The 27,989-nt window shown below is 40.4% G+C and overlaps 1 protein-coding gene and 1 non-coding gene across 25 annotated transcripts in view; both read right to left on the bottom strand.

The window, feature by feature from the left end:
• KIF1B (kinesin family member 1B) overlaps positions 1-27,989 on the bottom strand; it is a 151,620-nt gene that overhangs the window by 33,514 nt on the left and 90,117 nt on the right. For 16 of the 24 annotated variants that reach the window (XM_066270469.1, XM_066270470.1, XM_066270466.1 and 13 more), the window contains 5 exons: positions 9,762-9,855; positions 8,531-8,679; positions 7,043-7,221; positions 6,182-6,319; positions 4,754-5,002 (listed from right to left, as the gene is read on the bottom strand). In XM_066270469.1, coding sequence (XP_066126566.1) covers positions 4,754-5,002; positions 6,182-6,319; positions 7,043-7,221; positions 8,531-8,679; positions 9,762-9,855 — 809 coding nt within the window. Of the gene's footprint in view, positions 1-4,753; positions 5,003-6,181; positions 6,320-7,042; positions 7,222-8,530; positions 8,680-9,761; positions 9,856-21,265; positions 25,999-27,989 lie in introns of those variants that run through there. The other 8 variants (XM_066270476.1, XM_066270480.1, XM_066270482.1 and 5 more) reach the window with 2 other exon arrangements.
• On the bottom strand, positions 19,287-19,362 carry TRNAA-AGC (transfer RNA alanine (anticodon AGC)). Its single transcript has one exon. It is a non-coding gene; the product is annotated as a tRNA-Ala (tRNA).

Raw genomic sequence — 27,989 nt, forward strand, 5'->3', positions numbered from 1 at the left:
CATTTATCAGAAATAACATTTGTGAAACTGAGCTGGTTCCTAGGCCCTGTCTTTAGGTTACCTCTCTCTCTGCTCTGTACTCTCAGACTATCTCCAGCTGCTTTTTAGATAACACATAAACAAATGCAATGATTGGTAACAGCTGACAGAAACTAACTTATACCAAATTAATTGCTTCTTATAAAAATTACTACTATAGGTAGAAGAGTAACAATTGGAACTAGACTTTCAAGATACTGGTCTACAAATACTGCTGGGGCGGGGGAAGGGAGCCCATTAAAGAGCTTTAACCTTTCAATGTAAGGAATTATACAGAAGTTTGTTTTGTATTTCCCACAGATAAAATAAAAATCAGGAGACAAAAAAGGTCAGAAGAATGTGACTGAACTATAGTTAATAGGTCTAAAATAGACTTCAAGTCACAGTGTTATGGGTCTTTATTTTTACTCTAAGAAATAACAACTATCTTTAGGCAGGGTTGCTGACACACATGTGCAGAGAGGCTATGTAGCCCGAAGTTTCTGAGTAGCCAGCTTATGGGAGACTGCATGGGAATCAAGAGAAATGCCAAGGGGGAAGACAGCTGTTCCCTACAGGGTTGCTTTTGCTCGTAGGGTCCAAAACTTAAAACAGAAACACATATACAATAGGTAAGTTCCAGACCTAACATTTTCTCTTTCAAATGAACTGGCAAAATCATATCACATTTGTACTCTTTTTTTCTTCTTTTCTTATTTGGTAGCTACTGATTTTTTTAAAAAAAGCAATAAAAATTAGTGATCAGCAAATTAAAACTGTTCACTCCGATTAGTGAATGGGAAATAGAAGCTAGTTCCTACTGTTACTCCTGTCTTCCCACTTGGTACTTGCTGATCTTTAAACACAAGACAAGACAAAGAGTAAAGATCTGCATCAAGAAATCAAACATAATTAACACATGTATCTGTCTGCTTCTTGTCCTGCTCTCAAAAATTGACATTAAAACAAAGAGAACAGGAAGATGAGTAGATTCTTGTGATGTCAACTCAAAGTAATGAAAGCAATTCTGAAAATGGACAAAATACACCACAGAAAAACAAATGTTAAAATTTTAAGAGCATAAATGAAATATGAATGAAAAGTATAACAAAATACAGTAACTGCAAATGAACATTAAATCAGCTCAAATGATCCCTTTCAGTCTGCTCCAAAGGCAGGGAAGGGCAATGCCAAGAAACAGAAGGTTAAAGCTTTGTTGTAAAAATATCAAAACATGAAAACTCTTCCTAAAAAATTCCAAACAAGACTCTCAAACAGGATCTAATGTGACAAAGTTTAAAGACTATGAGTTTGGCACAAGGCACAAAATGGATAATTTCATTCCAAAGTCAGCATTCATACAAGACCACCTTCATCTCTTAATGGCGTTCCTGCCAGACTTGCCCACTTTCAAGCCCAGGCCCTACAGAGCCATTGCGCATGCTCTTCCCCTGCCTAGATCCTCTCTGACCTCCATTACCCACTCTCATGCCTTTAATTACACATCTTGAGGTCTCTCTAGACCAATCTCTCATGACAGGTGTCCCCAGTGTTATAGGGTCTCTATAACACACGATTCCAGCATTGCTATGATTTACATCTATTTATTCATGTCTGTCTTATCCACCAGACCACAACTCCAAGAGGGCAGGAATCACATCTGGTCTTGCTGGCTACTGGTGAGCAATTGAACATCTAAGTACATAAATAAATAGGAAAATGAACTGTCCTCTATCTTTAAGTAGAGGCCAAAGATTTTCCAGAAAAATGGGCTCCGCCAGAGAAAGAGAAGCAAAGCCACCCAACTTTATACTAAGTTGATTTTTCAAAGCCTTATGATGATATTAACAATACAGAACATGTTTAATTCTTAACTACACTTAACTTGTAGAGTTGTCATTTTATACTTAAAAACAGCTATTCAAAAACAAGAACCCATTTTTAATTTAAAAAAGCTTACCACTTGAAGGCACAGCATATCATGTTCATACTCACATTACAATAAAGTATTGTTCGAGCCCACATAAAGACAAGACTCTCCTTTCTGCCTATAGCAGTGGCTATTCCAAATGTGGAAGAATAAAAGTATTGTCATAGATTCCTTCTTTTAGAAAAGAGACTTCTATAATTCTATGGCCATGGCAGGGGTATCAATGCTGTATAAAAACTCTCATCTCAAGTTTTTGAACTGGAATTTTAACAATTACTCCACATTCTTAAGAGTCCTTATAACTTGACCTAGCAGACTGAAGGAGAACAGGGATGAAAGATGTGAAGGATCTATTAGCAGGAAGTTCTGTGAAGTTACATCAAAAAGGGAAACAAATTTTGTCAACATAAAGATAAGAAAAATCAGCATGATATGGTTCTAGTTACAGAAAGAATGTCAGTTCAGGTACTTAGGGTCACAGAATAACCAACCATCTTTTGCTCCCTTTTAACCCAGAAGAGTAGCCCTTAAATATTTTACATGTCATCCCAAATTATGATGGATGGTTCATCACATCCCAGCATGCCATAAGAGAATAGCTAAAGGGACAAGCTCTTATAATTTCCATATAAACATTCATGGGAGGCAGCCAAAAAACAAAACTTACAAATGGAATTTCACAAGAAGCTGGAAATGCTTACATGAGAATTGTGTTAGCAATGACATGCCAACAGAGAAAACCCAATCCTGTGAGTCACAAGAACAAGAAAGAAGTTACTCCTCTTTTATTTACAATGACCACTCTATAATTCTAGGTGATGTTGCACTATCATAAATCGTTTGTAGTGAGAAATGTAATCAAGAGAGAAAAAAAAAGAGCTATCCTTCATTTGATGGTCTCCTGCCCCTCCTCTAACCTCTTTCCTGCAAGCCAAAGTGAGTTTTAGAAGCTGGGAACCCAGACAAATGGAAAGATCAATCCCTGAGCCATAGCTCCATAAATATTTTATGTGAAAATCAAAGGAGAATTGATTGCTTTATAGCTATACTTAAATCTGACATGATTAAAATGGATAAAACTAGAGAAAAAATAACACATATATCTTAAGCCAGTAAATTTCCACATTAAGTGGGGTTCTGACTTAAGTTTTCTATACAACTGATTCAAAATATCATACAAATGCTCTGGGTAGAACTCTCAATCAGGACACTCGTTTTGCCAGTGTGGATTACAGAATATGAAAGATAAAAAAGATACTTAAGGCTCATTTTTTTTCTACCTAACTCTTTTACACTTGAGAACCCAACAGGCCTTGGTTTAAGTTGCCTTTCTGAAGAGAGGACCAGGCTGCTTCTGACAATGAATTAGGTCAGAGTTCTTCCCACTGACCCAAGTAATGACGCTTGCCATGCCTCAGCGTGCGGTGGAGCAGAACTTAACTGAGCAGCGTCAGAAGCTGCGCAACTGGCGGCAGGACTGAGCAGTTTATAGACAGAAACTTGGTTCTTACTTCCGACCCTCTTAGTATAGGGCAGAAATGTGCCGAAGGACACATGCAGCCATGAAATAAAGAAAGCATCATGGTCCCATTATTTGCAAACAGAATTTACCTTTCTCAATTTTAATATAAATCGGCTTCTTGAAATTCTAAGCATCTGTCCCTGGCACTACACCAGCAGAAAACAAGAATCATGGTTATGTAACCCCTTTATGCTTATTCATGGAAAAAACTGAATGTCTCTCCACTACTGTAAAGCCCTGAGACTAATTCTCCGTCCCACAGTCGCCACTGAGGCCTTCATTTCTATCAAAATGTTTTTATTTCTTCCCTTTCCATAACAGTGATCATCTTCTATATTATTTATTTAGTTCTCACTAGGTAACCAACACTAGACTATAAGCTAAAAGTTATAACCCTATGTTTCTACTGGGCCAGGAGACTCATTGCACTTTAATTCTTAGATAACTGGTGCTTAATCCATTAACACTGACATAATTCCCTTATTTTGAAAAGTTTCTAATCAACCATTAAAATTAAATTTAATACCTTAAAAACAGGACATACTTTTTGGTTAATCCAGTGAGTGCTGCTCTGTTGGATTTGTAATTACAATTACTTCAGCACGAAGCCTGGATGTAGACAAAGACCCAGTGTGAGGGACGTGTGCAGGGGAGTTCTGCGTCCCTGGCAGATGGAGCCAGAGACAATGTCTCAGTTTGGTGAATTCAACTTAACACAAAGCAGTTCCATGTACTGGCGAACAAATACCCATTGTTGATGGGGCCAACAGATAGTTTCATGAGATGCATCGTTATAAAGCCTATAGGCAAAATTTTAGCAGATGCCAAAGATCTAAAGATAGGCTCAGTGAAACTGGTCAAAGAAAGGCATCCATTTTAGATGACCAGGAAATTTCGTGTTGATTCTTTTTTGGACTCATAGACCAAGTAAAAAGTAAAACCTAACACTCCTATAAGACAGAAACATTAGACCACAATAACATTGGCAACCCTGTAGCTTTTGACTCTCAGCTGTAATCACTTTCTCCTCTGGGGTCCCCTCCTGCAGAAGAATATGACTGGGCTGCTATGACCCGGGGTCTTCCACATAGTCTTCACACTCTGCTGGACGCTGTACCAAGCAGACTCAGTGCCTCACAAACCCTGCCCGAGGGCTCTCTCTAGCCAGATCAGCATGTCATGAATTGAAATGGCTAAAGCCAAGATCGTCCAAAATTGCACAAGGAGCCTCTTTAGAGCAAGAGCTGGTCCCTTTTTGCCTTTCTCACAGTAACCTCACCAACCTTCCCACTAAAATGAACCATGGGGACCGGTCGTAAAACGGGTCATGCCCGTCACTGAAGAGATCTGATCCCTCCTCCGTCCCTGCGTCAGAGCCGGTGTCATCCACGAATGCCTCATCATCAAAATCCTCCATCTCATCTTGTTGCTCGTCAGCCAGCTCAGTGATGTCGGAATCAGCCGTGGAAAAAGTGGGGGAGGGTGTGCGGTCAGCAAGGCGCTCATTCACACAGCCATGGAAAATAGGGGAGCTAGACACCAGGCACAAGGCCAATTGACACACCAAGGAGAGAGGAACAGTTGGTTAAACAGGAAGCGACAGGTGCCAACAGCACAGAACCCCACTGAGGAATCAACACAATAAAAGCAAGTGGGAAAGCAAAAGGATAAAATAAGCATAAATCATCTGGTTCAGGTGAAAGGGAACAGGACTGATCCTCAGACTTAAGAAAGGAAAGAAAACACATAAGTGGAATATCCCAGGTAAATAATGTGTTTTAAAATGTTTATATCCTCCGGTTTGCATAAAAGATTAGTAGCAGGCCTCAAAGGAGCCACCCAATGAGGTGAAATAACAAAGCCTAAATTTTCATTCCAAGTCCCATCTCATCTGGGAGCAGAAAACAAAATGGATGAACCGGCGTATGGAAGAGCAGGGATGTGCCTTGTACGAGTAAACGTGTTTGGCCAATTCATCACTTAAAAAACATTCCCCGTCAGTATGGAGTGGGAAAGACTTCATCTTTTTAAAAATATTATAGTTTCAGTTTTTCCTCTTTACTCAGGTCCTTTAAAACTGTCAGAAAGGTTTTGTGATTGAAAAACAATTTAAATTCTGAATCATTAAGCTCAAACCTTATATTTCTCTATTTAAATTCTAAATCTTTACAAATTTGACCTAATATAGACTCACAGAGCACTATTTGTTTTCATTAAAACAAATATGTATACAGAAAAAAGGTTCAAGGGGACTGTCAAGGTGTGCAACTGATTCACCCTTGGCAAAGACTAAAGTGAGATCATTGGTTTTAAAAAAGTGAGGACATATCAGATCATGGAGAGGGTGCAGTCATACTGGAGCACTGTAAGTCACATGCAAGCTTAAAATGCAGGATACAGACATAGGTTTTCTTTTTCTTTTAAATCTATCTTGTTCAACTCTAAGACATTTTGTGAATGAGTTGAAGATTCTGGGAACACTGTCAATTTCTTTGAAAGTATAGGACTTAAAACAAATAGGTATGTTGGAAAAAAAACCTGAAGGGAAATATACCAAATGACAGAGTAGCGTGTGTCCAGCAGACCAAATTATAAATGGGGCTGTTGTATACTCTTTTTCTTTTAACTTTCTGTAAAATTTGCTGAAGTTTTAAACAGTTGAAGTAAAATCACTCATTATTTAAAAAGAAGACATCAAAATCATCACATACCTTCCCACGAGTTTGAACCAATGAAACCGATCATAAAACGGATCACTGCCAGTCATAGTGGTCTCACTCTCATCCTGGGTGCTGGAGGCCATCTCCCCCGCCCGGTCATACATCTCCCGCATCAAATCCAGCCTCTGCCTGTAGCATAAACACAAAGTGCACTGGCTTAATATCACAAGGTTGCATTCAAATTTCACTCTGGAAGTGTGTCCTATGCTAAATAACTAAACAAACAAATAAATAAATAAAGCTGCTCCTACCATTTAATGATATTAAACAAAACGATGGTCAAAAGTTCAGAAACCAAAACAGTAGCTACAGTGTCTGAGTCTAGATATAAGCCATCAAAAGTCAACAATGGCCACCTAACCTCTGCTGAGTCACAGGAGAAATGTTGTTCAATGGTGAATGACATCTCAAATATAAACAGTGAATAATACCTCATCACACTAAATGCAAAGGAAGCTAGATCAAAACTTTCCTGTTTTTAAAACAAACAAACAAACTTTCTTGTTTATTACTAGTCATCCTGAGATCCAGGACAGAAAAGATGAATATTAGTAGATCCAAAACATACCAGTAAATAGTAATTATCATAAGATTGGAACACTTAAAATATAAGAGGGTCTACGAAGGGTAAATTGAAATCTTATCTACAAATGACAAAGGTGTTTGCCAAGTAAGATTCATTCGCTTAGAAGAAACTGGACAGAGAGTACTATCACTGGCCAGTGACAGCATTTAGAAGCACAAAAAAGGAAGCAATGGCACCATCTCAGAGAGGAGAGTTAGAGGGAGCCCACTGAAGCCCATTACTCTTTCTGAAGTAAAACAATTGCTTTACGAAGAACATTTTCATACTTGAGTTTCTCCAATGACCAATAATGTGTTGCTCCATTCTTCAGATCCTGGACTTCTACAGCCACCACTGTACGAGGGAAAGGCCTGTCTTCGTGAGTTTTTTCCATCTCAGTGGGAAGTAACTCAGGGGGCAGAGGGGAGTACAACGTGTCAGTCAGCAGCACAAACTGAAACTGCACCTAAACAGAAGGAACAAACCATCAACAAATGAGTGGCTTTTGTTTTCGGCATGTAAGCTTCAGAGATGAGGCAACAGAATTATGCCTGATGGGAAAGAAGTTAACTAACTTGTGATTAACTGAAAAAAACCGGCCACTTATAAACTCATTATAGAGAAAAATCCTAATTTCAAATGAAGTTATTTTAAGATTTTGTTTTCCTAGCCTGGCACAGTGTTTTTGCACAAGCTAACATCACAATACATGTTTTGGCTGACTGCATGAAGACTTTTGTAGAATTTACACAAGACCCAAGAATGCATCCCTACCAGCCTCTCGCCAATGGGGGTGGGAGGAGGGGAACATGTCACGGCTCTCAATTTTAAATTCAGGGGTTTACAACTACTACTCTTCAAAGTGCTTCCTACACGGTAAAGCTTTCCACACACAATGTCACTTATTCCTCCTACCATGTTACATTTCCACCAACAATATTTAATTAAACGCTAATGTATAGCAGTAAGAAAAAAGACAGTCCTGTCTCCCTTTAGTCTACTTGAAGGAAGAAGTAATTAATTGGTAATTACAAAATGAGAGATAGGTGGCTGAGATTATGGACGAAGAAGACATCTGTTCCTCATCTCACAGAACTAGAACACAGCCCAGGACAGAGTGGGCACTGCACCCCGAGTCAGGCAGCCTGTGCTCTTACCTACCACACAACATTGCCCCCTGTAATCTCAGTAGTCAGGACACTGCTAGACACCAGACATACAGAATGTCCACTTGTCCTCCCTCACAAAAGCCCTGGGTGGCAGGCACTGGGGCCAAACGCACTCCGTAGCTGAGGGCGTGGAGACAAGGCTGTTATCCACACGCCCAGGAGAGTTGGAACGGAAGTGGCCGTCTGAGTGCAGAGCACATGCACCTGTCACCTACACAAATCTGCCTCTGAGGCCCTAGAAGATGAGGGGCACACTGGACTAAAGGTGCAGACTTAATGGTAAGAAATGGAAAGAAAATTGAAAATTTCAGAAACCCCAGAAAAGCATATTTCTACTAACACGCTTCTCTGGTCTTGTCAGGAACACAGTCTCCTTATTTATAAAATGAGCTAGAAAACATGTTATTTTTAAAATTACACTCAATAAATATAGACGGAGTACCTACAATGCTCTAGGCACACACATTAAATATAGGTGCACATATGCGTGTATCCTAACAGAAGCAGGTGGGTTCACCCAAGGGAAAGCTCAATCCCAGATAAGCGCCACAAAGCCCACCAGGGTCAGCTCCACTCGAACGGGCCACGGCCGCGCTCCCTCCATACCTTCTTCTTCAACTCCACGCTGATAGCGTTGGCCTCCTTCAGGTAAACAGCATTGCCCCAGAGTAAGTCCCTCAGAGAGGTAAACTGGTGAGCCTTCCACTTCCGGAAGGCCCACTGGGCCAGCTCGAACTCATGCTGTGTCCAAGGAACTGAAAGAGGAAGCGGGGTCATTAACAGTGGCCTCGCAGCTGGGCAGGAACACACCCTCCTCCACCTCTGCTCTTCCACAGAGTAAGGTGGTCTTCCGGTCTGCTCCCGTAGACGGCTCTCGGGTTTCTTATTTCAGTAAAGATTACTAATTCTGTTGATATTATGAAAGCAGTATATACACTTCAGAAGACTTTTAAAAACCCTACTGTTTATTTTCAATAATACATCAGAGAAATAGATTTCTCTTCCTTTTTTAAAAAGGTATCTCTACCTTTTTTAGAGGGTTTGAAATTTTAAAAAACCCTTAGTATATTGTTCAATGCCACATAACTATATCTATATCTATTTTTCTTTCCAGTACAAGAGGAAAGGTCTTATTTCACCTAGATATTTAAAAATATACTGCTCACAAAAATTATGGGATATTTCAAAAATGAATACGAAGTGAAAATATCCCCTAATTTTTGTGAGTGGTGTAATTTAACACATAAATTAAGAGTTGCTTCAAAGTTAATTTGGGGCCTGAAATTCCTGAGGAGCTGAGTGGAGAAGTGAAATGTGATGAATATTTATATTGCAATATAAGGCAATAGCTAACAAAGCCTTAACTCAACTAAGATACTCTTGGAAGAATTAAGAGAGGTACATTTAACATGCACTGATATGTCCCAAAGTCCTCACTGGAAAACCCCTGACATAAACTGTAAATGAGGAAACAGAACAGAACACACTGACAAGAATTAAGCCCTATGTTTTTCTGCAATACATATATAAACTTCACATGCACGTAATGTCGGGCAGTGTAAGTCAAGGGCCCAAGAGGTTTGTCCAAAGACTATGCTCAGAAATCTTGTGCTCTGACAGTCTCGTCCCGCTCCCACCTCGTGGAATACAGCCTGGATTCTCATGTGGAGCGTCTTTAAACAAATCATCTTCAAATTGCCACAGTAAAATGTCAATATATGGCAGGGCCACCTATGGTCAAACCCAGCCTTTTTTTACCCCCCCCCCAAACCTAGCTCTCTTTGCAGATAAAGGACTAATCTATATACACAGGTAAGTGTCAGTCTCTAGATTTCACCTTCTTCTTCCTCCTCTTCCTCTTCAGTCGTTTCTGCCACCAGGGACCGCGTCTCCACCTGCTTCTGCAAGGCCTGCAATTTGCTCTCATAGTCCTGAAGAAGGAGAAAGGAGACCACATGTAGGAGCGGAGGTGAGTGGGGAGGACAAGGAAAGGAAAATTGGGGACAGCAGACAGCAAATGATTAAAAAAAAAAAAGATGGGAGCAGGCAGGAAATAGTGATAAAAAGGAAGACATACAGATAAATGTTACACTTAGGGGGAAAACCCGCAAAGCACGCAAGATAGACTGTAATGGGTAAATGTTAAAAAAAACCCAACAGGTTAACTGCAGTCTCCTTCTACTTCCTCAGACTCAAGAGTTCTTTATTTGGGGTTGTAGTAGAGAAAGGGGGGATATTTTGAGGAAAAACAATGCATGTGTTCTGTTCCTTAAATGTTAAAATATATTTAAGTAGTGTTTTTATACATCAAGAAGAAAAAATTCCAGAGAAAAACAATACTGGAAACGATTAAATTCACCAGCATCAGCAACATTTCCAATTATCTAGCTGTTTGGATGAGAAAAAAATTGGGACTGTGGACTCTGAATTCCCTTCAGAGGATGAAATATTATCATCTTTTCAGCTGTAGGATGAGTTTAGCCTTCGGGCAACTAAAAGACCACAGTGATATTAGGATTGAAATAATCTATAGGTTGCATTTAGTTATTCAATAAAGATACTTCGTTTTAAAATATACTATTACAGTACCAAATGAATTGTAAATACAAATCAGATATCGTCCTCTACTCTACTCTATGCATTCTCAACAAGGGTATCACCGGGAAGAAAGCAAAAAATCATTCTTGAGGGATAAGAAAATACACTCTTTTTATATGTAAAGCACAAATATACAAACAGTATGTAAATAGATATCCCACATGGTGAGAGAGATTGGGGGTAAATGTCTCAAACTGTTCCTTGGAGTATGAGTGGAAAAAAGCTTGCGCTGTTTCTATAATAAAATAAGGTAAAGAAACCTTCCTTTAAGTTAAGGGAAGACCTTTGCATAGCAAAACACTAAATCATAGCATAAGCATGGCATTTTTAAAACATACTGCCCACACATCCCACTTCCTTGGAGGGACTTTATTACAAGCTGTCCTGAGGCAGGGGGTTGGGTCTGCTGGTGCACTGTTCTCAAACAGAGCTCTCTGGGTCACATATCAAATACCCCAGGAGTTAGGAAGGACTACGGGAAGCCTCGGCAGCAAGCACTATTACAAAAGGAGGCTGGCGGCAATGCTAAGGAGGATGCCAATGTTTTCAAGGCTCCCGTCCTTTGTCCCTCAGTCTCACAAAGGAAGTTTTCTTTCTTTAGTGGAGCTGGCAAAGACCAAGAGCCAGCAACCCGGCTTTCCTGGATATCTAAACACACTTTTAGAAGACGAAGTACTATGGCAAAAAAGAAGGAAGAAAAACATTAACATTAAACCAGCAGTAAAAAAACTTGTGTTTTGCTCCTGGGACCTGCTTCCTAGTCTTGTAATTCTGGGAAAGTTAAATCCTCTCTACACTTCACCTTTGTCACCTTTAAAATGAAGATTTTAGTATTTGACTTGCCTAACACAGGACTGCAGGAAGGACCAAATGATAAACCACTTAAAAACACACAAGAAAGTATTCTTAAAATGGTATCAAGACACCATCAAAATGACTGGCAATGTGTTAAAAAGTTTATTTTCTAAGTATACCTAGCACCCAGATCTTGGTTTCTAATGTTACTCGGGGCAATGACTGAGCCAATGTTACTCGGGCAATGACTGAGTCCAGGTTTGGAGCAGGGAGAGTACAGGGGAGCCTGGAATGTTCAGGGCCAGAAAGCACGGAGTTTTAAAGACCAGTGGGGCCACTTCAAAAGGACACCGAGTCCCTGTGGCCAACCCCAGTAACAGGAAAAATACAGTGCATTCTTAGTATAAAAAGACTCCATGAGCCTGACCAGGCGGTGGCGCAGTGGATAGAGCGTCGGACTGGGATGCGGAAGTACCCAGGTTCGAGACTCCGAGGTCGCGCGCGGGCTCATCTGGCTTGAGCAAAGAGCTCACCAGCTTGGACCCAAGGTCGCTGGCTCCAGCAAGGGGTTACTCGGTCTGCTGAAGGCCCACGGTCAAGGCACATGTGAGAAAGCAATCAATGAACAACTAAGAAGTCGCAATGCGCAACGAGAAACTGATGATTGATGCTTCTCATCTCTCTCTGTTCCTGTCTGTCTGTCCCTGTCTATCTCTGCCTCTGTAAAAAAAAAAAAAAAAAAAAAAAAGACTCCATGAGTCCACAGTGACAATAAAAGAAAGAAGGAAAAAGGGAAAGCTCTTGTTAGCAAATACAAAAAAAAAGAGAGAGAGAGAAATCAAAGAAAAAAGCCAGTTTAAAAATGCAGACATCATGGCCCTGGCCGGTTGGCTCAGTGGTAGAGCGTTGGCCTGGCGTGCAGGAGTCCCAGGTTCGATTCCCGGCCAAGGCACACAAGAGAAGCGCCCATCTGCTTCTCCACCCCTCCTCCTCTCCTTCTTCTCTGTCTCTCTCTTCCCTTCCCGCAGCCGAGGCTCCATTGGAGCACAGATGGCCCGGGCGCTGGAGTGGCTCTGGTTGCAACAGAGCGACGCCCCGGAGCATTGCCCCCTGGTGGGCGTGCCGGGTGGACCCCAGTTGGGCGCATGCGGGAGTCTGTCTGACTGTTTCTCCCCATTTCCAGCTTCAGAAAAATACAAAAAAATAAATAAAAAAAATTTAAAAATGCAGACATCATAACAATCAGAAAATCACTCTATGTAGTAATCGAATCAGGCAAAGACCATAAAAGGGCTAAAAGAATTGAGTGAAAGGTGGATGGAAGACAAGATAGTCACACAATCCCAAGTGTCAGCCTAGATACCTCTTAGTAAGAAAAAGAACTGGAGAACATCACATTAAATTTATTAAACTTGAACATCGTCGATAACATGACAAATTGACATGTATACCGAAGTGATGCATTAGAAGTACACGGTGCCGGCCCTGGCCGGTTGGCTCAGTGGTAGAGCGTCGGCCTAGCGTGCGGAGGACCCGGGTTCGATTCCCGGCCAGGGCACACAGGAGAAGCGCCCATTTGCTTCTCCACCCCTCCGCCGCGCCTTCCTCTCTGTCTCTTTCTTCCCCTCCCGCAGCCAAGGCTCCATTGGAGCAAAGATGGCCCGGGCGCTGGGGATGGCTCTGTGGCCTCTGCCTCAGGCGCTAGAGTGGCTCTGGTCGCAACATGGCGACGCCCAGGATGGGCAGAGCATCACCCCATGGTGGGCGTGCCAGGTGGATCCCGGTCGGGCGCATGCGGGAGTCTGTCTGTCTCTCCCTGTTTCCAGCTTCAGAAAAATGCAAAAAAAAAAAAAAAGAAGAAGTACACGGTGCCACTTTCATAGCATTCCTACCACAATGTTTAACCTAAATCTAATCTCAAGGAAACAACCCGACAAATGAGAATGGGGTCTAGACTCTTCAAAAATACCAATGTAAAATAAACTATAACCTTTTAAGATTATGGCAGAAGATAATGAATAGTTTTGCATGATATTAAGAATTTATCACCGGCCCTGGCCTGTGGCTCAGTGGATAGAATGCCGGCCTGGTGTATGGACGTCCTTGGTTCAATTTCCGGTCAGGGCATGGAGGAGAAGCAATCATCTGCTTCTTTCCCTTTCCCTTTCCTCCATCCCTCTCTCTTTACCTCCAGCAGCCTGTGGCCCAATTGGTTCGTGTGTGGCCCTGGGCACTGAGGATAGCTCAGTTGGTCTGAGTGCGTCAGCTGACAGATGGCTAATTTGCTGGTTCTCTGTTCAACTATAGAATAAACCATAAACCATCTTTAAAAGGTCAGTAATCTTCAATATTATGCATGGATATTCTGCAAACCAAACATCAGAGTGAACGGTCTGAAAAACAGAGTGTGCTAATGGTGATACTGGGGCAGAATATTGAAACTGTGACATCCAGAATGATTAGTTACTGTATTTATACCTAAAACCTGAGGGGAAGGAAAACAATAAGACTAACAAATATAAAAACGTCTGTTTCATTTACTTTTTAAAATTTTTTAATGTTTTTAGGTAAGAGGAGGGGAGATAGACTCCTGCAAGTGCCCCGACTGGAATCTACCCAGAACCCTCCCCCCACCCCACCCCCACCCCCCATCTAGGGCCAATTCTCAAATCAACTGAGTTATTTTTAGTGCCCGAGGCTGACAGGGGCACTAAATGAGCTATCCTCAGCACCCGGGGCCACACTTGAACCAATCAAGCTACTGGCTATGGGAGGAGAAAAGGGAGAGAAGCGGAGAGGTAGGGTGGGGGAGAAGCAGATGATCACTTCTCCTGTGTGCTCTGACCAGGAATCAAATCCAGGATGTCCATACACTAGGCTGACGCTCTATCCACTGAGACACTGGCCAGGGAGTCTGATTCATTTAAAAATTGTATATTGTAATTCCATATTTTAAAACAAGTGATAATATTTGTCTATTTAATAATAACAACCATAATCTCCTGCACATTTATTCTGTGCTACTCTATTCTGAACACATTACCTGTATCAGCTAATCCTGTAACAACTCTGTAAGTTGCTTTAACAGAGAATACTGAATCACAGAGAGGGTACATACAATATTTGCTCAAAGGAACTTGGCTCCCAAAAGGCAAAGTTAGAATTAAATCTAGGAAACCAAACTTAAGAACCAAGTATTAACCACATGCTGTAGTGTGATAGTTAACTTTATGTGTCAACTGGCTAGGCTATTATATGATATATACCCAGTTATTTGGTCAAGCATCAGTCTTCACGTTGCTGTGAAGGTACTTTTTATATGTGAGTAACACTTAAATCAGTAAGCTGATTAAAGCAGATTACCTCCCATAATGTACGTGGACCTCCTTCAATCAGTTGAAGGCCTGAAGATCAAAGACTGAAGTTTTCCGAAGAAAAAGCAATTCTGCCTCAAGACAGGAACACAGAAACCCTGCCTGGTTACCAACCCACAGGTATAGGACTCAGTTATCAGCTCTACCTTGAATTTCCAGGCTGTGGGCCTACTCTACAGATTTCAGACTTGTCAGCCCTCATAATTGTGAACCAATTCCTTGAAGTAAATCTCTCACAGAATTGTATGTAGGTATATATGTATCCTACTTGTTCGATTTCTGTGGAGAACCTTGATTGATCATGTATATTGGTGTGATCTGTTATGTAACATTATTTAATCCCCATCATAACCTTATGCCCCAGATAACAGAAGTATTTATATATTAACATGTTAGAGATTTTAAAAAGGAAAATAAAATAAAGCCAAAAGAACAAACAAACAAAAAACACAAAAGAAACAGGAAAACCAAATGCAATATAAACCTTAACAGGATCTTGCATTAACACACACACACACACACACACACACACACACCTTCCAACATATTTTTTTAGACAATTAGGGAAAACTGAAAATAAACTCTATATGACATGATATTGAATCAATGTTAAATTTCTTGGCTAGAAAAATAATATCAAGAAAACATCTTTGATTTTAGGAGATACACATGGAAGTATTTAGGAGTAAACTGTCAGGATATCTCTACCCAACTCTCAAGTGATTCAGGAAAATATATACATAAGGATATACAAACGTTCATTGTACTATTTTTTTTCCAGATTCTAGGTAGATTTGAATTGTTTCAAAATAAAACAGAGGGTTTCCTAAAAAAAAACCTATACCGTTATATGAGATTCTTTAAGCAAAAAAAAGAATGTTGGTGAAAGAAAAATATTACCTTGAGGATTTACAAAATTTCCTCCCATTATTTTATTGTAGTAAATAAAATACACATAAAATTTACCATCTTAACCATTTTTAAGTATACAGTTCAGTGGTATGAAATACATTCATAATGTGTAACCATGAACACCACCTATCTCCAGAATTCTTTTCATCTCGGAAAACTAAAACTATATCTATCAAACACCAGCTTCCCATTCCTGCCACCCCCCTCCCCCCCTCCAGCAACCACTATTCTGCTTTATATGTTTCTTTCTTTTCTTTTTTTTACAGAGACAGATAGGAACAGACAGATAGGAACAAAGAGAGATGAGAAGCATCAACCATCAGTTTTTCACTGCTACACCTTAGTTGTTCATTGATTGCTTTCTCATATGTGCCTTGACCATGGGCCTTCAGCAGACCGAGTAACCTCTTGCTCAAGCCAGTGACCTTGGGTCCAAGCTGGTGAGCTTTGCTCAAACCAGATGAGCTCATGCTCAAACTGGCGACCTCGGGGTCTCAAACCTGGGTCCTCCGCATCCCACTCTGATGCTCTATCCACTGAGCCACTACCTGGTCAGGCTCTATGTTTCTTTTTCTTTTTTTTGTATTTTTTTCTGAAGTTAGAAATGGGGAGGCAGTCAGACAGACTCCCTCATGCGCCCGACCAGGATCCACCCGGCATGCCTACCAGGGGACGATGCTCTGCCCATCTGGGGCGTTGCTCTGCTGCAACCAGAGCCATTCCAGCACCTGAGGCAGAGGCCATGGAGCCATCCTCAGTGCTTGGGCCAACTTTGCTCCAGTGGAGCCTTGGCTGCGGGAGGGTAAGAGAGAAACAGAGAGGAAGGAGAAGGGGAGAGGTGGAGAAGCAGATGGGCGCTTCTCCTGTGTGCCCTGGCCGGGAATCGAACCTGGGACTTCCACACGCCAGGCCAACGCTCTACCACTGAGCCAACCGGCCAGGGCCCAGGCTCTATGTTTCTGACTAAGTATGTCATGTAAGAGGGATCGTACAGTTTTGGCTTTTTGTGACTGGCTTAATTTGAGAAATTTCTTCAAGAACAGATTTACAAGCTGGTCAAATTATCAAAGAAAGCAATATCTTCAGATTTTGACAGTTTAGGTAGGAGGCTGACCTTCCCTAAAGGTTGTGCTCTAGTGGCATTACGCTGACATAAAAAGATTTCCCATAATGCCACGGACTTGAAACTTTAACTGCATTTAAGTTTAAATAAAAACTTTAATTTTCATTTCTGCCTGCAGTTGGCAGTCTAAAAATCAATACCATTTCCTGAACTGGTCGCCTCTTCCCCAAAGTAAGCTGCATGTGAGCTTCCAAGAAGGACATTTTGTATGTCACCAGAAAAACTAGGCATTGGATTTTCCTATAACAAATGGTTAAAGAGATTCAGATACTGTTCTGTTGATTTCAGGTTGAAAACTAGAATAATTATAAAAAAACACATAAAAATGAATCTATTTAATATATTTGTCAGTAGCCTTTGTGTTTATAAGGATTCCTAGCTGGTTCAATACATGCCCCATATTTATAAAGGCACTATACTGGCTGTTCCCCCTTCCAGAACATTCTCTCTCATCTGCCAGAAGTGTTCTTAATGTTTAACATGAATTTTCTCAAGAACCCTATGAAAATGATACTATTGTTCATCCTCATGTTAAAGACAAAAAATTAAAGTAATTAAGTAACTTTCTAAGGATCAGAGTTAACAAGCAGAGAAAATGGGATTTGAATACACACAACTGGACTCCAGAACACACTCTCTTTTAACCACCATCCATTCAGTCAACAAATACCTTTTTCACCTCTACTGTGTGTCAGATGCTAGGAATACAGTGGTGAGAAAGATAGTAAACAGAAAACAGAGACAGTGCACTAGGATGTCAGCACAGAAATGCATGAAAAGATGGACAGATACAGAGATAGCCAGTGTCTGTGGCCACAGAGACCATAAAGGAGCAGTGAGTGTGGCCAGAGGAAAAGGAGAAGCCAAGTGAACAAAGTGTCCCAAGAAGAGTAAAGAGTATGCAACTGTGTTAACTGCCAGAAAGACTTGGCAGACGAGGACAAAGAAAACACCCCCAAAATTGCCACTGCAAACAGCTTTGGACTCTGATAAGAGTGGCTTCAGCAGTAAGGTGGGAACAAGAGTTTGACTGGATTGAGTTCAAACAAGAATGGGGAGGACACAATCAAAAGAAACAACGGGAGGTGGACCAGTGGGTAAAGAGTACAGAAAACGCTCTCAAGGAGAATTCCTATAAGAAGATACAGAGAAATAAAGTGACAGCTCACAGGGAAATGGGGCTTTTTGGAAACTGATGATAGGAAGCCACGCTTGTGTGTGGACAGGAATAATACAGGAGAGAAACTGATGTTGTAAGAGAGAAGGGGTAAATGTACAGGAAGTCCTTGGGAAGGTGGCCAAAAAGGGATGTAGAAACAAGGGCCAGGCTAAGAAAAAAGCAGGGTCAAGTCTGGGTATGGATGCATGGAGAACTGGAAGTGGGAAGAAAGGCAAGTTTTCTTCTGATTGCTTCTTTTTCTCAGTGAAACAAAAGATCATCTGCAGAGAGCAAGGAGAGGCCACCCTACATTCCCTGAGGCCTCATTGTAAACTTTCCAAGCACCCTGCATTCCTTCCCCAGCCCCCATCATTTGGCACAAATACACCTTATAACCATTGGTGTGACTGTCTACTGGCCGTCTCCGCCACAACTGTGTGAACTTCACGAGGCCTGGGACCTGTCACTCACCACTGAATCACCAACATCTGGCACACAGCTGTCTCCTAGCTCACATACACAGTCATTTATTAATCTTCTGGTTAATAGCTCTCAAAAGTAGCTATCTTCTAGATTAGGGGCCAGCCAAATATGGTGAGGGCCAAGCCCAGCCTACTGCCTGTTTTTATAAACATGGTTTTATTGGACACAGCCATGTCTGTTCCTTTGCATACTGTCAATGGTTGCATTTCTACTACAACAGTATAGTTGTATAGCTGCAGAGTTGCAACAAAGGGGCCCACAAAGCCTAAACTATGTACTATCTGGCCCTTTACAAAAAGCTTGCGAACTCCTGTTCTAGACCAATGGTTCTCAAAAGTGACTGCTGATTCAGCAGAATCCGCATCACCTGGGAACTAACAGAAATGCAGATCATCAGGCCCCATTCCACACCTCCTGAACCATAAGACCCCTGAGGAACTCTGATGCACATTATAGTTTGAGAACCACTCTTCTGCGTAATGTGTACATATAAATGGTGAAGCAAACAAGACAGTTTTCCAGGTGAGTTTACATTCTCATGGAAGAACCAAACACATACAAAGACAACTACTGGTTATCATTATTTTTTTTCCTTTTTTTTTTTTTTGCATTTTTCTGAAGCTGGAAACAGGGAGAGACAGTCAGACAGACTCCCGCATGCGCCCGACCGGGATCCACCCGGCACGCCCACCAGGGGCTATGCTCTGCCAACGGGGGGGGGGGGGGTGCTCTGCCCATCCTGGGTGTCGCCATGTTGCGACCAGAGCCACTCTAGCGCCTGGGGCAGAGGCCACAGAGCCATCCCCAGCGCCCGGGCCATCTTTGCTCCAATGGAGCCTTGGCTGCGGGAGGGGAAGAGAGAGACAGAGAGGAAGGCGCGGCAGAGGGGTGGAGAAGCAAATAGGCGCTTCTCCTATGTGCCCTGGCCGGGAATCGAACCCGGGTCTTCCGCACGCTAGGCCGACGCTCTACCGCTGAGCCAACCGGCCAGGGCTGGTTATCATTATTAAATACAGTGAGGCCCTGGTCAGGCAGCTGAGTTGGTTTGGAGCATCTTCCCAATAAACCAATGTTGTGGGTTTGATCTTTGCTCAGGGCACATAAAATAATCAACCAATGAATGCATAAATTAGTAAAACGATAAATTGATGTTTCTCTCTCTCTCTAAAAAAAAAAAAAATTAATTAAAAAAAACAAAAACAGACAGTGGAAGTTGGCCTGGGGCAGGAAAAATGGCACATGAGTACAGATCTGGAGGAGAGGTTAAGTATGGTAAGAAAGGGTTCCAGTCTTGAACAAGTGCAGAAGCCTTGAGGTGAGGACAAACTTGGCATGTTGAGGGAACAAAAGTCCAAAGTGCATACAACTGTGAGAATGTTAAGTGATCAAGTCAGAGAGGCAGGCAAGAAGCCAAAACATGGAAAGCCTTGTAGGCTTAATTGGTAAGAAGTTCAGATTTTATATAGATACAGAAAACAGATGGATGATAACCAGAGAGGAAAGGGGAGGCGGGAGGAAGATGAAGGGTGAAGGGATCAAATATATGGTGAGAGAAGGAGACTAGGCTTCAAGTGATAAACACACAATATAGGATACAGATGTCATATTAGAAAGGTGTACGCCTGAAATTTATATAATCTTATTAACCAATGTTATCTGAATAAATTTAATAAAAATAAAATAAGATGTTCAGATTTTAAAGTACAATGAATGGGAAGCCACTGATACAATCTGATTTTTGTTTTTAAAAGATGATGCTAGGTGTTATGAGAACAAAGGATTACATGAGTCAAGAACAGAAGCAAATAGACAAGCTCGGAGGCTACTACAATATGCTAGGTGAGAGATGATGGTGCTACAATTAGACAAAGCAACACTGAAGGAGGTGGCATTTAAGGCACAGTCAACCTCACCATTCTAGGTTTTCTGGTAAGGTTGTTTTTTTACATTCAAGGCTTGGCTTCTTTTGCCAATACTGCCTTCCTCTTTAACGGCAGATAAGCAGGCAATAGCCAGGAGACATCTATGACCCAGTTCTCATCAACACCTCAACAGTCAGACTGGTGGTGGTCTACTCCAGGAACATCTTCTGCTCTGTCCTATTTCACCTCTAGCAAAGAACCAATACTACGGGTGGAGAAAAGCAGTGGTTAAAGGGAAAATAAAAGAGCTTCATAGTTACTCAAAGCTGATTAAAAATTCAGTTCCTATTCATATGAAAGGAAGTATATCTTTTCATTTTTAAAAACTTTAAATCAAGATTAATTAAAAATTTGAAAGCATAGTTTAAGGTAAACTCAAAGAAATCAGAAAGTGATATTTGGTATCTCCTCATTCACCTCATACTAGAAAGGTTTTTAAGTAAAATGTAGCCTAAAGTAGAGGTTTAAAGACCCTATTTATTATATAGAAAAAGGTTAAAAAAGCAAAAGCTTAGCCTGACAGGTGGTGGTGCAGTGGACAGTGTTGACCTGTGATGCTGAGTTACTAGGTTCAAATCCCAGAGGTCACCAGCTTGAGTGGGGGGTCGCTGGCTTGAGCACAGGATCACCGGCTTAGCTGGAGCCTCATGCTCAACCCCCAATCAAGGCACGTATGAGAAGCAATCAATAAACAAAGTGACGCAACTACTAGTTGATGCTTCTCATCTCTCTCCTTTCCTGTCTCTCAAAAAAAAAAAAGAAAAGAAAAAAGAAAAAATAGCTTAAGCTAATCAAGTTCATGTAAAAATTAAAAAAAGAAAAAGATGTGGTTTACAACCACTTGCAAAAGCAAAAGCAATAAATGAAGTCAAAATAAGGCCTAGTAGCATCGCCCTGTTTCCCTTTCCCTCCTCCCAGGTCAAAGAGAAATAACACTTTTAAAAGATGATTTCAACTTTTATTGAAAGAGGACTTTATTTTTTTCAACATTACAAACTTTCTGGTAGATCTTACACTCAAAGACAATCTTCAACCATTTTTTTTTTTAATTTAAAGAAACTGAAGGAGAAATCCATTTTTCACAAACAAGAAGATTTTACAGTAATGATGAGAGGAAACCAATAAATTTCACACATGGAGTGGTTCAAACTATTAAGTATCTAGAGCAGATTATAAAACCTCAGAAAGATGACATAAACTGGTCAGTTATGCAAACTGCCCACAATGCAGAACCTGGCTCTAACAATATTGAACAAGTGCTTGCTTTGCGTAGTGCCTCAGAAGGTACCTTCGTTAAGGTACACTGGGACAGGGCAGCTTCCCCTCCTCCTGGTCTTTTGTACAAATCATTAAGGCAAGTCTACAAAGGACCTGAAGGCACAGGGGTACAGCAGCTGAGTGGAAAACACCTATGTAACTTCCTGTGTTCTAGTGGCCTCTAATGCAGGTGCCAGTGGGCCTCAGTTTTGTTTTGTTTTTGTCAGTATCAACCTGCACCTAAAGCACAAGAAGTCAGTTCAAGTCACTTCAGTGAAATAAACAATACTTCATTGCATTTCAAGTGAAAGAAACAATTCTAAGCACCTCAAAGAATTAGAAGCAAATATAAAGGAAAAGCCCTTTGGCTTAGACTTATTATATAAGCAGAATGTCTTAGACTCTCCATTTTGGCTTCTGAAACTATAACAATTAATCAGGACTCTTCTACATTTCCATTATTGTCAGATCATTATATAATTTCAATAGCAAAAACACTTTGTTTTTCATTTCACTATGACAGTAGCTAGAAATACTTCAATAACAATGGTTTAATTATGACCATTTCTCTTTGGTCGTATATTTAAGCTTAGGGAAAGATACTGTCAAATTAAAAAACAAATGGCAATATAGGCTATACCAATAGCTCACAAAAACATAGTACTAGTTACTTAGTAAAAAGAGTCAATGAAGTCATTTTAAAAATAAAAATTATTTCCTAAGACAACTATATACTCTCAAATGCATGAATTCAGTGACATAGGAGGCAACCAATTAGACCTTCTTTCATTTCTTCCTGGTCACCTGAAACTAAGGGCTCCTTCTGATATCTAAACACTTCAGCAAGATGAAGGCACCTTGATCAGCAGATGGAACACAAACACAAACGTAGTTCTTTAGATGATCAGTTTGGGTACAGTGCTTATCACAACCCACATTTATAAATGAAAATACTGTGTTACTTTTCATTCTACGGTGTCACCTGATCACCAAGAGAAACTCACATTGCTCGGTGGGAGAGGCACCTCCAAATGAGATGAAAAGGCCACCATAAAAATGAACATACTTAGACCTACCCTTAAGTTATCTCAGGTTAGGGTAATAAGAGCCCACTTTTGCTCCAGAGGTGAAAGCTGAGTAATTATCATTCTAATATTAGAAAATGAATTTTTCACAAGAAAGGACTAGTTAATGTATCCATGTCCAAAAATAAAAAAGGACAAAACTGAGGTTTACGTGAGATGCAATGAAGTGACTGACCTGAAGTAGCCTACTGAGTACATTCAAACCACATGGCACAGGAGACCGTCATCTCAGTGAGTCAACCATTACAAACGTCATTCACCCATGCCTAGTCTGCCACAGAACCACAGTTGAAGACTAGGATTCTTCTAGCTACAAAAGCAAACACCCCCCAACCCCACACACACACAAAGTTAATTAGAAGCAACTTTCTGTGCATTAAGAAAGCATTTTTTAGGAGCAAAGAAAAAAATACTATGATTAAAAATAATGTTCTAATAAAGCATAGTGCCCACACGCAAAAGAAAAAGACTACATAATCACAATCTTTAAGGCTTCCTTGGCAGCTAAATGCTGCAATTTTTCACACCATCTAGAAGATAAGCGTTTAATGTATGACTTAGTGTGACTTGGGAATTTTCAACAACGTGAAGTCAGGTAATTGCAGATGTCGCTGGTTCTTCACACCACCTCTTAAGAAAGTTTCTGACAAGTTCAAGAGATGTAGAAAACTATTCTTTTCTTCCCTTTAAAATCCATCTTTTTTTAGTGGATTCTCCAGTGAGGCAAACTGAGACCACAACACAGTAAAATGAGGTATTGATACAATAAATGTTCATCAGGACTTCAGTTTTCTTGCTTGAATGTGAGCATTACTACTGGTTACCAAAGAATAGTTCATTATACATCATCTTTATTCTAAACCCAACCACAGTGAACCTATTTCATTACTTCATCGTCTACTGAAAATACGCAGCACACAGCCAAATGCTGCAGCCTTCTTCCCGTGTCCCACCTCTCTCCTCTCTCCACCCAATAACCTCCATATAAACTTATATATACTGCTCAGAGTATACAAGTATTTTGCTGGTATTTCTGTTGGCATGATTTTTGCAAATAGTTCAGTGTGAGAAATGATACATTAAACTTCAAAATGCAAACCACAAACAGAAATCCAGATATGGTGTCATTAAAAGATTTCAGTATTTTGACCATTTCATACATATACTGATGTAGTCAAAAGAAAAAATACACCCTACTGAGTCAGTATGCAGCGCCTACTTCTCTGTGTGGCATGTAGAAGAATGTGAAGAGGTGGAAGCTCCGTGGAGGACGCAGAGCTGTGTACTGTAAAACAGTCCAAAGACGTGTCCTTTCGGCTTATGGAAAGTCCAATTCTATTTTTTTTAAAAAGGAACACACACGGATGAGAAATCCAAAGCTGTATCCACATAGTTGCGTGTTATTTTTAAGCTAATGTCTAACATTTATGGGGAAATAACAGACATTTAATTCTACATATCAAATTCCCCCTTTGAATGTATGCATAAACCAAGAGGCAGGTCTTTCTGGTTATCGGGTCACTTTGTAGGCACTATAAAAATAGTATAATAAACTTTCACCAAAACAAGACTAGTCTACGTAAGTATATTATCTAGGCACCAAGAAAGGAGGAAAGTCTCAGGTAAAAAAAAAAGGGAGGTCTTAGTGTTTTCTCCAAAATTCCAGAAACTGCCCATTATGGTATACAAACAAAAAGGAAGTGTTGAAACATTTACCAGTGTTTTATGTTTTAACAATATTAAAATCAGTTAAGATCTGTAAGAATGCAACATTCAAATAATAAGGTAAATAGTAGGAAATCTAGGCCACGGCTAGAACCAACTCATATCAAGCTACCATTGCCTGTTTCCTCCACCAGGATTTCAAGTGTGTCCAGTAATTTATACTGTGGTTTCTCGACCAGCTTTGAGATTGGGTGCCGAGAACTGTCGCCTCATCCGTGGAGGTGTCACAAACTGGCTACAGTGGTTGGGTTTGTCAGTCTGTCTTTGATAAGAATTGGCGGCACTGCCCTCTAACTGACCTCCAGTGTTATAATTACAGTAAGACTGACGGTGTTGATGAATATGGCGCTTTGCCTGAAAAGTCTGCAGATCAGCAGTTGGGTGCCCAGTGTGGGAATTTAATGAGTCTGCCGAGGCAGATGCTTGGCAGCGTGTACTTTTCGGTTGGCCGTTATTGAGGGAATTGCTTCTCCAGCGTAACTGAGGTGGCTGTTGTTGATTATTAATATGCTGCTTGCTAACTTGGATGTGATCTTGACTCTGCATCCCCTGAGAGCCCCATACTAACTGGGGATCCTTAGAAACTGCTCTAGCACCCTTTTCTTGGCTCTCCTCCTTACTTCCTTTCCTTCCATCCTCATCTTTCGGAATTCTAAGTTCTATAACCTCATCTTCTGTTATGATAATATGTGTCCCAGGACTCCAAGAGTTTCTGTGTTTAGGGTTGCTCTTAAAAGGGAACCGGGGCTTCCGATTCTCAGGAGGGATAAATCTATGAGGTACGTTCTGCCGACGAAGCTGCTTTGTTATCTCCTGCTGTTGCAGGTTCTTAAACCGGATTTGCTCTTGTCTCATCCAACGCAGACGTCCACGTCTGAAAGCGGGGTCCCCATTCATGAGCTGGGAAACACGCTCTTCTTTCCCAAGTTCTCCACTGTCTCCTTTACTTACGTCACTCTCACAGCTGCTACTGACACTAGCACCAACAGGTTCCTTTGCTTTGTGGCTTCCTTGGGTTTTCTGTTCCTGAGATCCAATCAGTGGCAAGACTTTTTCCATTTTGAGCATTTTATTTCTTAAGACTTTTATCTCCTCGTCTTTCATGTTATTTTGCTTTTTGACTTCTTGCAAAATGTCTTCCAGCTTGTCTATGTGAACCTTGAGGTCATCTACGTCAGTTCCACCTTTACCACTGGCCATCATGTCGTCAATCTTCTCGTCCCCAACACCTACAGTGTCCCAGACATCCCTGGCCACTGCCCTCCAGGAGTCCCGCTCATTGGGATCTTTCTTCCCATACATGGCACAAAGCTCTTTCATCTTAACAATCGCCAAGGCCTCGATCTCCTGCCGACTGTGCCTAAAATCGTTGAGAGCAACCTCATAGCAAATCTCTTTAACAGCCTGAATCTTAAGATCTGAGATGGTGACCCACTTGGAATCTTTGCTCAGGCGCCTTCTTTGGGGTATCTGATACATTTTAATAGGTTCTCGTTTCTTCCCACTGCTGGGGAGGCCACATTTTTTAACAATGGTTTGCAACTTGCTGGGAGGTAGCTTTTCTCTCAGAGAAGTAATCAGTTTCCAACTCTCTTCACAGGACCTCTTGTCAGAATCATCCCCGCTATCAGAATCCGCGTCCTTTGGAAAACAAAATCAAAAAATGGCCCCAAAATAACCAAAATTAAAATGTAAAAAATGAAAATCAAATTGAAGAAAAAGCAAGCAAAAAAGTCTTAATCAAATTTAAAAACAAAACAAACCCCTATAAAACAAAAAACAAAAACCCTAAACGATGTGCAAGTCTACTAAGACATATGCATCTGTAGATTATTATTAATATAAAGATTAGTTTGTTTAGTAACACTAATCCAAATTTTCACTCGCTGGCATAAGTGATGAAACCTGCAAGCAAATCTCTTAGGAAGACTGACACTGTGAGTGAGTCTCTCACTCTATGGTCATATGAAGATATTTACAAAATGGTATAAACAACATCTCCACTAGCTCAAGACAATAAAGTAAATCCTATGCCCCATTCATGCTGACACCCATGCAGCCATTTCCCCACATTTGCCTTGGTTATTGCTGTTGCTTCGTCCAGAAACTCTTTCCCCCATGAGTGAGCACAGATGCCATATAAGATGTGACGAGCAGGCAGATTAACAAAGGTTAGTAAGGCTGGAGGATGCCACGTTTTGTTTAGCTTTACTAAAAAGAGCAGCCCTAGAAAAAAGTTAGAAGGTAAGAAAGAGAACAAGAAGCAAACAGGGATGATGTTATAAATGCTAAGACTCTATTAGCAGACCATGTAAGGTTCTCATCAACCAAACTGTTTTTCTAGAAGGCGAGAGGGCTTTGAAACTGGTCTTCCCGTGAGCATATGTTGGATTTGCTACTTTCCTGTGTCACGCCAAATAGAGCCACTTCACTTAAACAATCAGAGGTGCTATCCAGAGAACAAGAAAGCATAAAAGGATCCTCATAGTGGGTCTGCTACTTTGTTTTTCACACTTAAATCAATAAATTACCTCACTTCCAAAATTTTAACAAACTTCCAGAATACAAATTAAGCCATGCAAATATACTTACTATATATCATCTAAAATTCCCCAAGTAATATTTTAATAAATACAACTTAGAAATGTTTTCTATGGAAACCCATGGCACTTCTAATTATTTGAGAAATCATCACTTTAAGTGACAACTCTTCCTATCAACACATAAACCACAAAGATTTTACAGTTTATGTGAAATGGATCCACTTTAAAATGTTTTCTCTAACTCTCTTTCTGGCTATCTTTGCACTATTCCTTCTTTTTCAAAACATTTTACTTAGGCCTAAAACTGCAGCCTGATCTTGGATATAACCAAGTGGATAATAACCAATTATTCATAACTAACACAGCAAATCTTGCTAACATGGATCTAAATGAAAGAGATGTTGTTGGGTTTACAATTCCCTATAGTGAACAGGATTAAGAAAATCTTTCTATTCAGAAAATAAAAATTCCTGAGAAAAGACACTACTCACTAGACTAGTTCAAGCTAGCCTAGTAAATGAAAATATTCTTAATAGTCTCTTTTACTTGGCTGTAATTACCAGAATTATCTCTAATAAAGTTTTTTTAAATCAAATTGATAAATAGTATCGTAGTTTCTGTACCAAAGATTTCCATGTACAATTGTTTCTAGGGAACAACTATACCAAAACAACCTTTAATTTGGCCCCTGAATTTAGAGCTATTGCTACTGCTGTGCATTACCTCCATCAGTCTATGAATGGGTACTAAACCAATTTACAACCTCTACGGTATTTGAAAATCTGGCAGCAAAAATCACACAAAACTAAATTTATAGATTCTGGACTATTTTTTTTTTCATTCTTAAGTTTAAAAACATCAGAATGGCTAGTCTTAAGTGATAAAAGATGATATTAATTAACATTAGAGAAAAAAAGTATATCTGACTCTTGAAAAGGTTTTCCTGCAAATATACAGAAACTGAGTTTTGCAAAATAAACTCAGAGTCTTCCCAAATAATTGACAACTATCATTTTTTTTCCTGGTTCCTTTTCCTTTTAAAGTTGCTTAAGGATAAAGTGAATACTACCTAATTAAGGAAATAACAAA

The sequence above is a fragment of the Saccopteryx bilineata genome, chromosome 3, assembly GCF_036850765.1.
Source record: "Saccopteryx bilineata isolate mSacBil1 chromosome 3, mSacBil1_pri_phased_curated, whole genome shotgun sequence".
NCBI classification, from domain to species: domain Eukaryota; kingdom Metazoa; phylum Chordata; class Mammalia; order Chiroptera; family Emballonuridae; genus Saccopteryx; species Saccopteryx bilineata.